General features: G+C 39.8%; 1 protein-coding gene across 3 annotated transcripts in view; it reads right to left on the bottom strand.

Moving 5' to 3' along the window:
* Nucleotides 1–1,366: 1,366 nt before the first annotated feature.
* FHIP2A (FHF complex subunit HOOK interacting protein 2A) overlaps nt 1,367–15,330 on the bottom strand; it is a 93,132-nt gene continuing 79,168 nt past the window's right edge. For all 3 annotated transcript variants that reach the window (XM_086680953.1, XM_086680952.1, XM_086680954.1), the window contains exons 11-17: nt 14,996–15,165; nt 14,478–14,621; nt 13,520–13,610; nt 10,287–10,430; nt 5,558–5,698; nt 4,817–4,920; nt 1,367–4,718 (exon numbers count right to left, since the gene is read on the bottom strand). In XM_086680953.1, coding sequence (XP_086537079.1) covers nt 4,613–4,718; nt 4,817–4,920; nt 5,558–5,698; nt 10,287–10,430; nt 13,520–13,610; nt 14,478–14,621; nt 14,996–15,165 — 900 coding nt within the window. In that variant the 3' untranslated portion in view covers nt 1,367–4,612. The remainder of the gene's footprint in view (nt 4,719–4,816; nt 4,921–5,557; nt 5,699–10,286; nt 10,431–13,519; nt 13,611–14,477; nt 14,622–14,995; nt 15,166–15,330) is intronic.

Genomic DNA, 15,330 nt, shown 5'->3' with positions numbered 1-15,330 from the left:
CGTACAAGGAGTGTAGGTAAAACAGACTTAGGTGAGTGTCCCTGATATGGATAGTGGGGTATAGATCAAGTAACATCAAAAGCCAGCTTCCTAAGAGTGAGGGCCATGAGAAACAACGTCCCCGCAACTAAAAGTTCTTCCGTTCCTTCCATCCATGGCTCCTTCCGCATCAAACTTTCATGCATTGGCTGCTTCTACCTGCTCATTTTTTTCCTGATAAAGAGTATGAGTCACTCCTATAAAATTTCAACTTAAACAATTTTACATGAATTCTTTTTTTTTTTTTTAATTTTTTTTTTTCAACGTTTATTTATTTTTGGGACAGAGAGAGACAGAGCATGAACGGGGGAGGGGCAGAGAGAGAGGGAGACACAGAATCGGAAACAGGCTCCAGGCTCTGAGCCATCAGCCCAGAGCCTGACGCGGGGCTCGAACTCACGGACTGCGAGATCGTGACCTGGCTGAAGCCGGACGCTTAACCGACTGCGCCACCCAGGCGCCCCTACATGAATTCTTTAAAGTCCCTTGAGATTAGTTTTCCAGACGAAACACTGCAAATTTCCTAATGAATGGCAGTCTGAACCAGGTTTTTGGTCTAGGGATTGGATTGTGCATTCCTCCAATGCAGTTTTCCTTTAAAGCAGCTCAAAGCAAGGAGGGTAGTTTCAAGTCTTCGATGCCTAAACTTACCTCACTACATCCTCTCAACCTGTTATCCTCTCTGTGTCCTTCTAAAACTGTTTTCAGTAACATTGGCTACAAAGAATCCTGGGTAGGTGGGATTAATAATCCCATTTTTCTCTCGCTGGCTGTGCCGTGTAGTACATGTTTCTTTCAGTTTCCAACTACAGCAATTTGGCAAAAATTCAAACGGATGGAATAAGCCTAGAGTCTAATGGTCTCAGATGTCAGGGAAAAAGTTTTTATATGTGTTACAAATATATTAAGAAAGATTACTTATAATGAATTGTTTCTCTAAGACTTGTATAAACATCCCTTCCTTTGCAGACATGATTATTAAGGAGCTGCGTGGAGGATATACACTTGGGGGGGATTTTTCAAGCTATACATTCCCCCTCCTCAAACATTCTGATTCTAACCCTTCTTGTTCTCTCCTAGGAATCAATGCTATAGTGACCCATTAACTGGTGTGTGTGTGTGTGCACGCGCGCGCGCCTAAGAGAGCTCTACTCCCAGTGTGGGGCTTGAACTCATCACCTTGAGATTGAGAGTCACATCCTCCACTGATTTAGCCAGCCAGGCGCCCCAAGATGTGTCATATCCTTTTGTGTGTTACGAGTGATTGTTTCAGACTTATCAGTGAATAAAATGTTTTCAATTAGAATTCTATAAAAATATAAGACACTTTGCTTAAATTACATTATTTATTTTTAGATTATCCCTCTTAGTCCTGCATGCATCATCAGCACAAAAAGTTGAACTTGATCACAACCTCCTTTTGAAGAGATAGTAGGTACACGATCACCATCTGAAGACTTTTTCTTCATAGGTGGCCCAAGATTCCAGGCCATGGTAACACTGTCAGTAACCTACACAATGTTTGATAGAAAAATTTACCAAATATCCTTTGTTTAATGTAAACAAGGCAGGAGGCCAAACAGAGCATTACAGTAACACTATTTTTACAGGGCCCAGAAATATGATTATCTATCATGTTTTAACACATCGAGTGTCTCAATGACATGCATATTTTGATTAATTGTAAAACCCAAAATATAACTACCATATAACTTGTTGTTTTTTCACTTCACTGCAACTTGTCAATGCCTGTGAACTTCATAATTAAATGGTAGTTATATATTAATGCAATAATTTATGGAAATATGTCACCCTGAATTACAAAGTAATTCCATAATTTGTGCCCTGTAAAATGAAGTGTAACAATCTTTACACTAGCAACAGTGTAAGCAAGCTAAGGATTTTGGTCCTTTTATATATATATATATATATATATATATATATATATATATATACACACATATATATATACACACACACACATATATATATATGTACACATGTACACACACATAATGTACAATTAAACCAAAGAGCTATGAACCCTCTCACAGCTTCCATATTGCACAGATACATTATGAAAACGTTACAGAGTTATAATGGGAGTACTACGGTGATAACTGCCTAAGGACAAATCTGAGTTCTATCAAGTAAAGAACGTGGCTCATTACTAAAAATGAAATCAAAGACTCTCCTGTTAGAAGGTTAAAAGAAAACGTGCACACCCATTTCTATTGATATGAAGCAAGGCTAATGTTCGGCTTGGAACCTGCTACGGCGATCGGCTGTGAAGGTGGTACTTTCCACCCAGCACAGTGCATTTGAGTCACTGGTTTGCAAGCACTGAGTAACAGAGATATTTGGCTTCCACAAGACAGTACGAAAAAGACTAGGAACGTAGCACATTGTTTCACTGACAAATCCAGCTCCCTGGGAGAACTGGCTGGCTCGAGGTCTGTCTGAACTAAATACCAAGAAGAAAGAAGGAAAAGAAACTTAGGAGAGAGACAACTTACACCTTAAGCTTTAGCTGACTACAGATCAAAATCATTACAATAACTTAGGAAACCAATTATGTTTTAAGAAGCAACACACACACACGAGTTAAAGCTTTTCTGGGCTTGGTGTCATATATTCGCTATAAGGTCCCATTGTGAAATCAAGAATAAAGTAGTATTTGGCTTTAGAGGTAATAGCATCGCTATTACATCCACTGAACACTATGAAAACATCAAGAAATATCTAGTATCTCTTCATGCCTTATTTTCAATAAACCTACATCAAAGTAGACTACAACTATGTCTAAAAACAGAGATACTGCAGTGTTCCTTCGTGTGGGCTGATCAATAAACACAAGGAACTGAACAACGCTTTCCCATCATTAAAAAATCATTTGAAGAAAATCATGCACAAAGTGACTATCTCCCACTTTTGCTTTTCCTTGTTTTGCTTAATAAATGTGCTTAGACTGAGCTAACAAAGATCTGCATTAAATTAGAAATGTCGTCGTCTCGGTTTAACAGGGGTAAGCATTCTAGAGCCAAGAATATTCGTAATCTTTTGATATTCTGCTCTTTAATAAATAGCCAAAACTAACTAGAAAATAAATCAGAAACACAAATACAACAAAATTAGCAGTAGGGGTAAAACATGCTTGGATGCACATGCCACGTGATGTTGTGTATGCAAACGTGCTCCATAAAACAACTTGTTACAAGGAGCAGGGATGGCTCCTTCCAGGCTGGGAAGCCTGACAGTCCACTCCCTCAAAGTATCAGTAAATAGAAAGATAAAGAGCAAAGTGCTGCTGCTTAACATTTCAGGAAGAGGAGGAGGAGAGCAAGAAGAGGAAATTAAAAGCCGTATTTGAGTGATAAGCATCACTTAAAAGAACAGAAAGCAGATTAGCAAACACCATTTTGTAAATCAAGTATACGCATGCTGTGCACAGCGCAGCCTTACTGAACTGGTCCTTCATATATACCCAATTTACCCAAATTCTTTAACATGTAAACAGGACACGCTGGTTTTCTTTTGAAATCTCTTTAGGATCATTTAAAGCGAAAGACTGAACAAAATGAAAAAATAAATGTAAACACTGAGGAGGCCACTGGCATTTTGATTGCTGCCTAAGAGTTATCAGTCAGTTCCCACCTATGTAGTTCAATAAGAAATCAAATTACAAAGCAATTTTATAAAGCAACTTTCAGAGAGGGATAGATAGAAGGAAAAAAAAAAGTTCTCAACCCCATGTATGTTAACTAGCCTAAAAAATACTATTTTAGCAAACATTACCAATGGTGAGCACAAATTCAACATTGTTGCAAAAATGACACGGTTTGAATACACTGGGACCCATACGTGAAAATCAATCGCTAACATGGCTATGTGCACAAAAGAGTAAAAGAACGTTTCTTTAAAAAATATATATATTATATTAATCAAGAATTTCTTCATCATATTAAATTGTTATTCTTAGAAAAGCTGAGGAAAGTTAATGGTGCTCTACACATTTTTATCTCCTAATATTAACTCAACTCACTCGATGGTTCCTGAATTGTATTTTTTCTCATCTACAGTTTTTTTATTTTTCATATTTTGTTTGATAAGAATTCTGACCTTAAAAAGTTATAAAATCAGTTTTGTTTTGTTTTGTTGCTACTTATTAATCCAAAAGAATAGAAGCATTTGAGTCCCAGAGTCAAAATGCCTTGCTACCTAAAAGGATATTAAAATAACAGAAATATCTTCAAAGTCGTGACATCAGAAATTTTGCAGCTTTTCACACAGGCATTAGAGATGCTTATTTCCTGAAGTTCCTTTGATTGTATCCTGGATTCAAGGATGTGCCATCTTATATAGAGAACCATCACGGTAACGCCAATGAAAACAACATTATACAACACTTTCCTAAGAATGTCCACTTCATGTGTTCTTAGAGGTTCTGTCCAACTTATAGCAGTGCTTCATTTAAAAAGGCTTTTTTATCCTCTCGGCTGGGTGCAGCTGAGTCTTTTTTTTTGATGAAACGTGTACTGCAGTTCTGCTCCCTCTGTTCTTTGGAGGATGCTATTTACGGGGTGGAGGAAGCGTGGTATTTCACAAATGCGATGGCCGCCAGCTCCTTACAGAACTCCTCTAGCACGATCACACCCTCCAGCAATGTGATGTGGTCAATACTGGGGAAAGGAAAGCAAGCCAAGCAGTCAAATCGTATCGGCAGATGATGAAGTTTTGGTGAAATTTTTAGATAAAAACATGTAAAACACTGGCTTACATAGGGCCTTCAGGTTCCAAACCAAGCAATCGCTTTCTGACTAACAGAAGCTTGGGAGTAAAGTCTTGAATACGCTGGATTCTAACCATGAGGTCTCCAACAACCTGCATCAGAGACAAAATGAACTGGGTTCTTGAGGTCAACTACCTAGGGTTTTTCAGGATTAAAAAACTGCCTATTACTTGATTTCCTATTACTAAATAAAAAACGTCACCTCTCACTATTCACATAACCGTCTTTGGCAAAGGAGTCCTATCTGTTCCCTAAAATATAAAAGTTACATATGGGGCCCCTGGGTGGCTCAGTCGGTTGAGCATCCGACTCTTGATTTTGGCTCAGGTCATGATCTCTCAGTTCGTGAGACTGAGCCCTACGTCGTCGGGCTCTGCACTGAGAGCACAGAGTCCACTAGGGATTCTCCCATTCTCTCTCTCTCTGCCCCTCCCTGGCTCATGCTCTCTCTCTCTCTCTCAAAATAAACAAACTTTAAAAAAAAAAATTAAAAATTTAAAAAAAGTTACATGTATTATTGAAAAGAATAAACTGTCTTTTTTCCTCCACACACCATCGTACAACAATGACTTCTAGACGGCAGATGTAAAATCTTTTCCATCATGTGACACTAATGACATACAATGATAAGTAATGTTAATGGACATGTTGACCACGTGTATTAATCATCCAGATGTTAAGTGGACAGGTCTGCCAATCCTAGAGAATATAACAAAACTAAGAACTCACCCTGACGATTACGGAGAAGAGGGATCTACAGCCAGAAGCAAGGTTTACATAAGGATCCAAAAGGTACTCGTGTATGTGTGGATGAGGGAAGAGAGAAAGTCTAGATAACACGGAAGTGACTTGTAAATTTACATCATATGGCTGTGGAGAGGTAAAAAAAAACAAAGACATTTGACATTGTTTATACATGTATATATACCTGAGCACTTCATTCACCATTTCAATTGGTCTTTTCAAGAAAGGAAAATATCCCATCTTATTCCTCCCTCCAATGAAAACAGTCATTAAGATCTTTTAAAATACGGTAGGCTCATTTTAGAAGCGACACTCTTCATCTTTTAGATTACTCAACTACCACCAATGATCAAGAGCCTGTACACAATAAAATAAAGCCATATGCATCACCAGCCCAGAACCTTCTGGGCAGAAGGGAAGTATTTGGGGACAGAAATGACCACCAGAAGCCTCACAGCGAATGAGAAGGTTCAAAACGGTGATTACAGACAAGGACCGTCTCCTTTATCACAAGAGCATTAACTCTCCCCAAATAATTATACATCTGTGTACAGTTCCTCATCCATTTTTTATATGTAGTATCACAATTTTACTTGAATTCGATTTTTTAAAATTTTTAATCTGTTTCCTCCTCATAGAAAATGGCTTGGAGGTGCTTTACAAAGTGCATCAAAATCAAAGAAAAGGGCACACTGTACAAAAACGGTTGCTGTTACCGTCTCTAGAACTTTCAACAGAAGTCTTGCTCCTTCCAATTTCCTTCTAGGCAGCCAAAGGAAACTGAGTGGCTGAGACAAAACTGGCTTCCGTGGGAGGGCTGGGGGCGAGCGAGGGACACACGCCAAGCCCGGGGAAAGGAAAAGGGATTCAGGATGAGTGAATGTTAACCATGGACTCTGCCTGTTTCGCTCCCATTCACTGAGCGGACGCTAAGCGCCTGACACAATGAACACCAACTAAGAAGGGAACATCCGGCATTCGGAGGACAACAAATGTGAGGGCATAGTGCCAGAAGACAGCAAAGGTGCCTTCACGTGAAAAAAGACCTCAAGTCCTGTGTTGTGAGTCCAACTGTACCATTTTTGTTTTTAAACACGAGATTCACGAACATGGATTTTTCTGGAAGGGCAGAAAACTATCCCTAAGTCTCTCTTATTCACAGTTGGGCCTCAAGCAAGATAAATGAAGGGAGATACAATTCCTACGGAAGGGGAGTTTGGAAAGCATATTCTCCGACTTGATAATATCTGCAACAGAACAGCCTCCAGGACTCAATTCATAAGGAACAATGAACTCCCATTAAATTGTGTTTGAGGCACAAAAGAAACATTTTTGCAAATCCTTAGAAGAATGCATTTGTAAAGCATGTGAACAAACTCCCTTAAAATACAACTTAAGTACAGTTTGGGATGTGACTTGTTTCAGGTAGTTCAGGTTTTTAGGTCACAAGTTCTTCCATTTATAGGAGCTTAAATAAATAAGTCAAAATTTGGCTTTCGGCAAGGATAGAAATTGCCACTTAAACTTTGTATTTTCTTCATAAGGTGTTACTTTGGTTTTTAGCTTTGTCTGAACAAGAACCTATGTCCTACGTTGTTTAAGATGTTTAAGGCTGACTGAGATTATATTTTAACGTGAAAATGAAAACAAATCTCAGCTACATAGAAACTTACCTCTGAAATGGTCTCTACTTCACAATGGTAATAACTTTAAAACAAGTTGGCCTTTTTTCTTTAATACGAGTATCCCTTTTTTGGGTTAGTAGAAGTGTTTATACCTATTTTGGACCTCTTTTCTACTTTGTACAGCATTCACCTGAAATGAAAGCTGGCCAGATTTTTCTGACAGGTCAAATGGGCTTGGTGCATCTTTGCGCTCACGTTACATACAAAGCTGGAATTTTAGGACAATACACTTTGGACTTAAAAGCATACTGATGACAAAAAAAGAAAAAAGAAAGAAAGGTGGCATATTGAGGTTACCAGCAAACTCAGTCTCAACCCTTCTACTAAAAGGATAAACTGGGGCGCCTAGGTGGGTCAGTCGGTTAAGCATCCAATTCCTGATATTGGCTGAGGTCGGGAGATCAAGCCCCAAGTTGGGCCGTACGTGGGGCTCTGCGTGGAGTGTGGAGTCTGCTTGGCATTCTCTCTCTCCCTCTCTCTCTCTGCCCCACCTCTGCTCACACTCTCTCCTTCAAAATAAATAAATAAACTTTTAAAAATTAAAATTAAATAATTTTAAATAAAATTAAAAAAATAAAAGGCTAAATTTACCGACAACCAAAACAATACTGTTTAGTCAAGTTTAAAGTTTTCTTATTTAAATTTTTACTTCTCTTTATTTTTAAAGTTTATTTATTTTGAGAGAGCGAGCATGAAGGAGCGGGCATGAGAGGGGCAGTGGCACAGAGAGAGGGAGAGAGAATTGCAAGCAGGTTCTTTCCTGAGCCTGAGGTTGGGTCCAGTCTTTAGAACCGTGAGATCATGATCTGAGCTGAAATCAAGGGTCGGACACTCAGCCGACTGAGCCACCCAGGCAGCCTCTATCTCAGTAATTTAATAGCTTCTGAAACTTCTAAAAACTCGTGTATTTAACAAGGCTTTGTATTTTTTAAAGTATTAAACTGTTTTTTTCATTCAGTTTTTACAAGCAAATCGAAGTCGGAGGTGATGGCAAATAACACCAGCTTCGCCTTAGAAGAAGGAAATGTGACACGTGGCTCAGTTACCCAAGACGAAACCCTTCCCTGTCAGGGCAGAGAGAAGCTGAGCCTCCCTACATTCGGGTGTTCTTTATGTTCCGCTCATGGACCTCGGCATTTTGCTATCTTTATAAAATCATCACAAACGATACTAAATGTGTTATAGAGTACTTTTTAAAAATTAACATTGTGACAACACAATAGTACCAACAATACTTGAGTGTAATTGAACATGCAGAAACTAGCTACTTTACGAATTAGCTGCAGTCAATGTTTAATCCCAGACTGATGAGCCCCGCCCTAGCAGAGATGTACACTAAGAAAATTACAAGCAAACATCACCCTCAGTGAAAACACATTCAAAAAACAAAGAAAATTAAACGAAACCAAGCACGCTTGGCACTCCGGGGCTCATGATTATCTCTGAGATCTGACTGCATCATGTTCTTACCAAAAAAGGCTTGGAAAAACCACGCGTTTAAAGACAAAAGGCTTGAGGCTGTGCCCTGCAGCGTACGAGCTTAAGTCACAGGAACTGAAACTAGGGATTCCTCCCTGACAAAATTCGAGCAGAAGTCTGTCCTGCCTATCATTCAGGGTTCCGGAAGAATGGTGGAGACAGGGTGGATGAACCGGTTCTGCACCGTGATGTGCGACCCACTGAAATAAGAAAAACTCTGCAGTATTTCAGGATATTTTGTCTCCAAATACCCTTTTATATCGGCACTCTGCAAACTAAAGGGAAAAATACCCAAGATCCAGAGAAAGCCTAGCAAACCAGCTCAAACACCACAACGAACTGATAAACCCTGCTTGCTACCCAGGAGGCTTACGCAGCCATCATGCAAACAGCACACCCACCAGATCTGGACTGAACAACCGACCCACCAAACCCGAGAAATACAGCACTTGCTATTAAGAGGTTAAAAGAAAAAAGGACTTACTCTATCTCTTAACTGATTACTACCAGAAACAGTCCTGTCTGAAGTGGAACCCAGTGAAATACTTCTTAAATTATAATTTCTTTATTTGGCTTTCTGGTTACTGAGGACAGCCTGCCTATGGAGTAAATTTCTTTTATTAACTCCCTCTGCTCACATAAATATTTAACTAAAATGCTGAAAAAGAACAACTACTTTAATATACAATTTTAAATTAGTTCCAAATTGGTGAAGTCAATTTCTGTGTTAAGGCAAGTACCATGCCAGGTGGTTTTATTTCAAGCGTACATCCCAGAGTGTAAGGCATTTCAAAGCTGCATCCTCACTTTGTTCATTTTTCAAGGAGGGAGGGAGGGAGGGAGGGAGGAACGGAGGGAGGGAGGGAGGGAGGGAGGGAGGAACGGAGGGAGGGAGGGAGGGAGGGAGGGAGGGAGGGAGGGAGGGAGGAACGGAGGGAGGGAGGGAGGGAGGGAGGGAGGGAGGGAGGGAGGGGTTCCGTAATCCCAAATTCATTTCTCCTGGCCGTCAGCGAGACAGAGCAACAGACCAGAGGATGCTAGTTTTTTATCTACCTTGGAATAAGTAAATTTACCTTTTTTATTTCACCTCCCCCTTCTGAAAATGAGTCTTATTCCTAAATCCTTTGTCTGAAGAAGCGGTTTCATCTAATATTGTTCCGTAATTTTAATGAGACCAGAGTGCTGGAGATTCAATTTGAAATGACATTTAATGTCTTCTGAATTGAAGGTTGACTCAATCTGTATCTGTACTAACTATACTAAAAGGCTTTCTAAGTTCATCGTAAAAGGAAAGCACTCTAATCACCTCCAAAATGTGTTAAGGATATTAAGACAACAGCCTATAATGAGAAGGGAAATATAGAATTTGACAACAGCCGTCAGGCCAAATGAAGGCTTTGAACATAACAAATGCATCAGAAACGCACTGGTTGTTGCCAGCTGAGCTTCACGAAAACAGAACTACCTTATTAAAGATCTAAACTAAGACTAGAGATGAATCCACGGTGAATAGTAACAAAACAATATGACAATATTTTAAAGCTTATTACCTGATCGAGAATTCTTCCCATTCTGTCAAATAAAACTTTCAAAAAATGACCTTCAAAGAAAGTAGCTTCTAAATTGCACTTTTCCAATGCTTTTGGAGACCCAGGCCACTCCCATCTTAAGCAGATAGCACAGTAGTCCCGGAACTAGGGAAAAGCATTTGCATCATTAAAGAACAAACCGAAACAAATGGAGATTAAATAGAAAGTATCTCCTCACAGAGGCATGTAAATATCCACCTGCGTGCCCAGCGTTCCCTGTGAGGCGCCCGTGAGAGAGGGAGGGAGAGATGACTTGGGTAACAACACCGTCACTAGAAGCACAAGTAAGACTATAACACCTGTACCAACATATGCTGATGAATAAATAGCATGTGTTTTCCTTTAGAGGAACGTAACTCTTTACTTATTTTTAATCACAGATTTAGAGAATATTTAAAAAGCAAAGTAAGTCCTAGCCACATTTTCAAATTGATTTGGAAACGTTGCACGCAAACGGCTGAACAGATGTACGTTATCGGAGAAGGCAGGCTTGGCTTTCCCATGGCGCACCTACAGGGGGCGCGCTGTCACAGGACACATCAGTGCTGCGTGGAGCGTGCTCCGCAAATGGTTTGCTACCCTCGCAGTGAAAAGGAGCTCAAAACCCAGAGTAAGCATTTAGACACCTTTATTGGGGGCGCCTGGGTGGCTCAGTCGGTTATGCATCTGACTTCAGCTAAGGTCATTATCTCCCAGCTCGTGGGTTAGAGCCCGGCGTCGGGCGGACAGCTCAGAGCCTGGAACCTGCTTCTGATTCTGTGTCTCCTTCTCTCTCTGCCCCTCCCCCCTCACGTTCTGTGTCTGTCTCTCTCTCAAAAATAAATAAACATTAAGAAAAATTAAAAAAAAAACAAAAACCTTTATTGCATTTAACTAACTGTTATGTCTGTTGAACATAAGATAATCAGGGCTGGTAGTTTATGTTTTTTTCTTTTCACCTTTTTACCAAAGTGTTGGTAAATAGGCTGGAAATAATAAGGAACTGGCCCTTCACTCCTCAGTTTACCACTGGGATAAACAACATGGATTTTCATAAGCATAAGATCTCACATAATAAAAATAAATTTGAAAAGTCTTCCCCAATATACAATTTACTTAAGTTTAAACAAAAAACATTTAAAGCATAGTTTTCTTCCCCATTCTTTCACTTTTCAGATTCTCCTTATTCAATAAAGCGACATTACTTTGACCTCTCTAGTTTGGAAATTACCTGAATTTGAAACAAAACATGTCCTCACCATGAAGCACTAACTTTGATTTTTAAAAGAAAAACATATTCAAAACCACCAAAAAGCCAGCTTCTTCAGTGTATTGTGAGTTTTAACTGATTTGGCTTTCAACAGACCATTTTCTATCCTTAACCACTCACCAATATTTAATTAAGCATTTTTCCATTAACATATCTGCAATTCTGACCTAGACAGCAATAGTTTAAAAATTGTTTATCTCTCTTGTCTGTTTTCTAGCACTTCTGAAATAATCCTAATAAGTGCATTTGTAGAAAATGGAAATGAAACTTCACAGAAAGAATAAAAGCAGTTTAAACTTCCAGGGGATACTACTGAGATTGGGACCACTATTGTATTGCCTTCACTTTCTCGTTCATGAAAGTGCTAGCTTGATGTGAAATATTGGGGTTCAGGAGCAAACAGTCAAGAAGAATTCTTGAGACATCTTTGGCACAAAGAGGTGGTTTTATTAACGCATGGGGACAGGACCTGTGGGCAGAAAGGCTGCACTGGGGTTGTGAGGAGTGACTGATTCTATACTTTCAAGTTGGGAGGGGGTCAGGGACAGCGTTAAGTCTCTAAGGAATTTGGAAGCAAGGTTTCCAGGACCTTGAGGGGGCTAGCTGTTGTTAGGAAAAGGTCATTTACTACTGTCTAAGAGTAAAAGTTTAGTCATGAGACCCTTCAGATATATATTAGCGGGTCATATGTTTGGAGGATGATTGCTAACATATATTCTTGGGGGGCAGAGATAAAGGAAGTTTCTACAAGGATTTTTATAGAAGACTTACAGGATCCTGGAGGTTGGGATGATGTTAAGCTGAGACCGCCTTTTGCCCCTAGCAAAGGGTCAACATCGAGGCAGCTGGGTTCCTAGAGGAAGGTCACTCTGCCTGTCTCAAGGACTTGCCGATGGGCTAGTAAGGGAGTTTACTTTTTTTTCTGTATTTCTTTTGCCTTTGTTCTCCACATCACTAGCTACAGAATTACTCTAGTTACTCAAGCAGTAATGTGGACTTGCATTCAGGCTTAAAGTACTGTGAATTAACTATAGGTGCATGCAAATTAATTATACATAACAGCACACTTCAATCTCAAGGATTTAAATGAAAATTAAATGTGCATTGTTCTGACTTGAGACTTCTCAAAACCGGGAATTCTGTGAAATGCTAGAGAGGGAAGAAGACTGACAGAAGGCTGTTTAGTTCACTTCTTCACAGATGACCTCTGAGAGAGTCCTTCCAGACAGGCAGAGAAATCCTGCGCAGGGGCAGGGCATGAGGGGGCGGGCACTTGTAAATAAATAACGGTGTGGGTGAGAACAGAGGTGGAGAGGGGGTCAGGGCAGTGCCTGTGGAATGAGAGCAAGGGTGGGTGGTAGATACAAACATTTAAAAGTTATGTTTTGGATCAGCAGGGAAGAGGATTGGGGGGAGATACAATTTGAAGTATAGAAAGAAAGAAAAGAAAAGGAAGGAGGGGTGAGAGATAGAGGGGAAGGGGAAAGTGGGGGGGGAGAAAAAGACACAGGAGAAGGGGAAAGTTGGGGGAGGAAGACATAGGGGAAGGGGAAAGGGGGAAGAGAAAGAGAAGGGTGGGGACGGCGGGGGGGAGAGAAAGAGAAGGGTGGGGACGGGGGGGGGAGAGAAAGAGAAGGGTGGGGACGGGGGGGAGAGAAAGAGAAGGGTGGGGACAGAGGGGGAGGGAGACACAGGAAAGGGAAAAAGGGGGAAAGGCAGAGGGATGGGGGGAGGAAGGAAGCAAACATAAAGAAAGAAATCTTGGGACAGAGACACAGTGAGTAAAAGGCATAGTAAGGTCACCTGCCGGAAGTTAACGTCGCAGAGGGAGTTCAGGTCTTGCAGAGAAAGGGAAACCTCTGGAGAAATGACCGTGGGTAACAGGACAAGGTGTGTATGTACACTCTTACTAGATTTCATGTCCAAAAATAACTACCTCACTTACCTGCCTATGAGCATCTCGGAGGTAGGTGTCATATCCAGTGCCCTCGACATGGTAGGATGATTTTGCTTCATCAGGTACCAGACAGAGAAAACTTCAACGAAAAAAGCCACAAGCAGTAACACAAATACTCTGACAATTCAGTATCTTTATGTCTTAAACTATCGAGTGATATCTTCAGTTTAGCCAAACACTGATGCAAATGGAAACCCGAAAAACAAAATGACATAGGCATAAGTACTTAATCTTGAATCGGTTTTACTGATTACGCTTTCATTATCTCAAAGGTTTTATTTAAAAATCACTCATTTCACTTAAAGTAGAAGGAAGCCTAAGACGACAACTTCTTTCTACATTACAGCACAATGAGAGACCGCCGTTATCTGCTCATCTCAGGAAACCGGCTTCGAAGTAATTGAACCGAAGATTTTTATGCACCCTAATTTTACATCTTGAGCCACAGGCCATCTCTCTAAAGTCACCTGCCAGAACCAGGCATAGCAGTGACAGCACTGCAAAGGCAGAAAGAGAACATCGCCACAGAAAGCGCACTTAAAAAAAAAAAGGTAAAAACCACAGTATCAAAAAGGTAGAGTCCTAGGCTTAGTGTAGGTCAGTACACGTGTACTAAGTACAATCTGTCAAACCGGAAATTCCCCCTGTTGTTCCAACTGGGAATTACTTACAATGATTGTTATTAAAACAAAGTAGGGTACTCTGAAGGTTTACTAAACCACTATTGTTTTTGTCTCTATATTCAGACAGCTCTTCTCTTCTGCTATTGACTGTTGCCCCTAGGCTGTCACTTGCTACATAAACATGACAAAAAGCTGATATAATCTTTAGATAAAAGAAGGGAAAACTGAATTCACAATATATCACTAGAACAACCTAAGAACAGAGCTATCATAGGTTATAAAACCAAGCAAAAGAGATGTAAGACATTTACATGGCAACTCACCTATTTACAATTTTATGGACTTCGGTTTTCCCATCATTTTTGGGGTGGTCTGGAGTAGCAGGAGGTGAAGAACTAAGCCACTCTTGATTTGAAAGAGTGTTATCTGGTGAAATGTCAGTAAATAACGGGTCTTCTTCGAGATCTCTACGTTTAATTTAAAAAAAAAAAAGACGAAATTTTAGTACATTTTCTAAACCAGAAGATTGTCTACCATTCTCTTTTCTAATGTCTTAGAAAACATTACATAACTTTACCAGTAAAACAATTACATTTTATAGGGATATTAGTATCTTACATGCACATCAAACTCAAGAACGCGTTGATTTTGTTAGGTTTAATGAATACCACTTGTGACTTAAAGGGATGGTGCTATCATGGCATCTAAAGTTTATTTTTGAAAATCTTGTAAACGGTAAGAGGTTTTTTTTTTGTTTTTTTATGAATAAGAGAGAAGGAGGAGAGAGAAAATTGCGATTCAATATAAGATGCTGAACTTGCAGAGTTAGATGGGAACTTACACGGCTCCTGCTATCAATCCGTTTTCCACCACATCTTTATCTTCTGGACACACAGGCTTATATTCAGTATAATTTCTTTCTTCTAGGTTTCTTAGGACCAAGTTGTAAAGAATGTGCTCATTGGGTTTTTGTAAGAGATGTTCGAACATTCTTAATGTCATTATGCTTATCTGAAACCAAAGATGATAATAAAGGCTGAGAAGCATGTCTAAATACATTATTCTTCTTGCCATCCTGTGAGTCATGCTTTCAATTTTTATTTACTGGTGTATTTTTAAATCATTTTTTGAAGTTTATGTATTTATTTTGAGAGAGAGCGAGAGCACACGAGCCAG

Source organism: Puma concolor, chromosome D2 (genome assembly GCF_028749965.1).
Source record: "Puma concolor isolate L17-30 chromosome D2, mPumCon1.1.hap2, whole genome shotgun sequence".
In the NCBI taxonomy this organism is placed as follows: Eukaryota; Metazoa; Chordata; class Mammalia; order Carnivora; family Felidae; genus Puma; species Puma concolor.
Note: the sequence above shows the minus strand (reverse complement) of the source record. Positions and strands in the feature narration are given on the sequence as shown.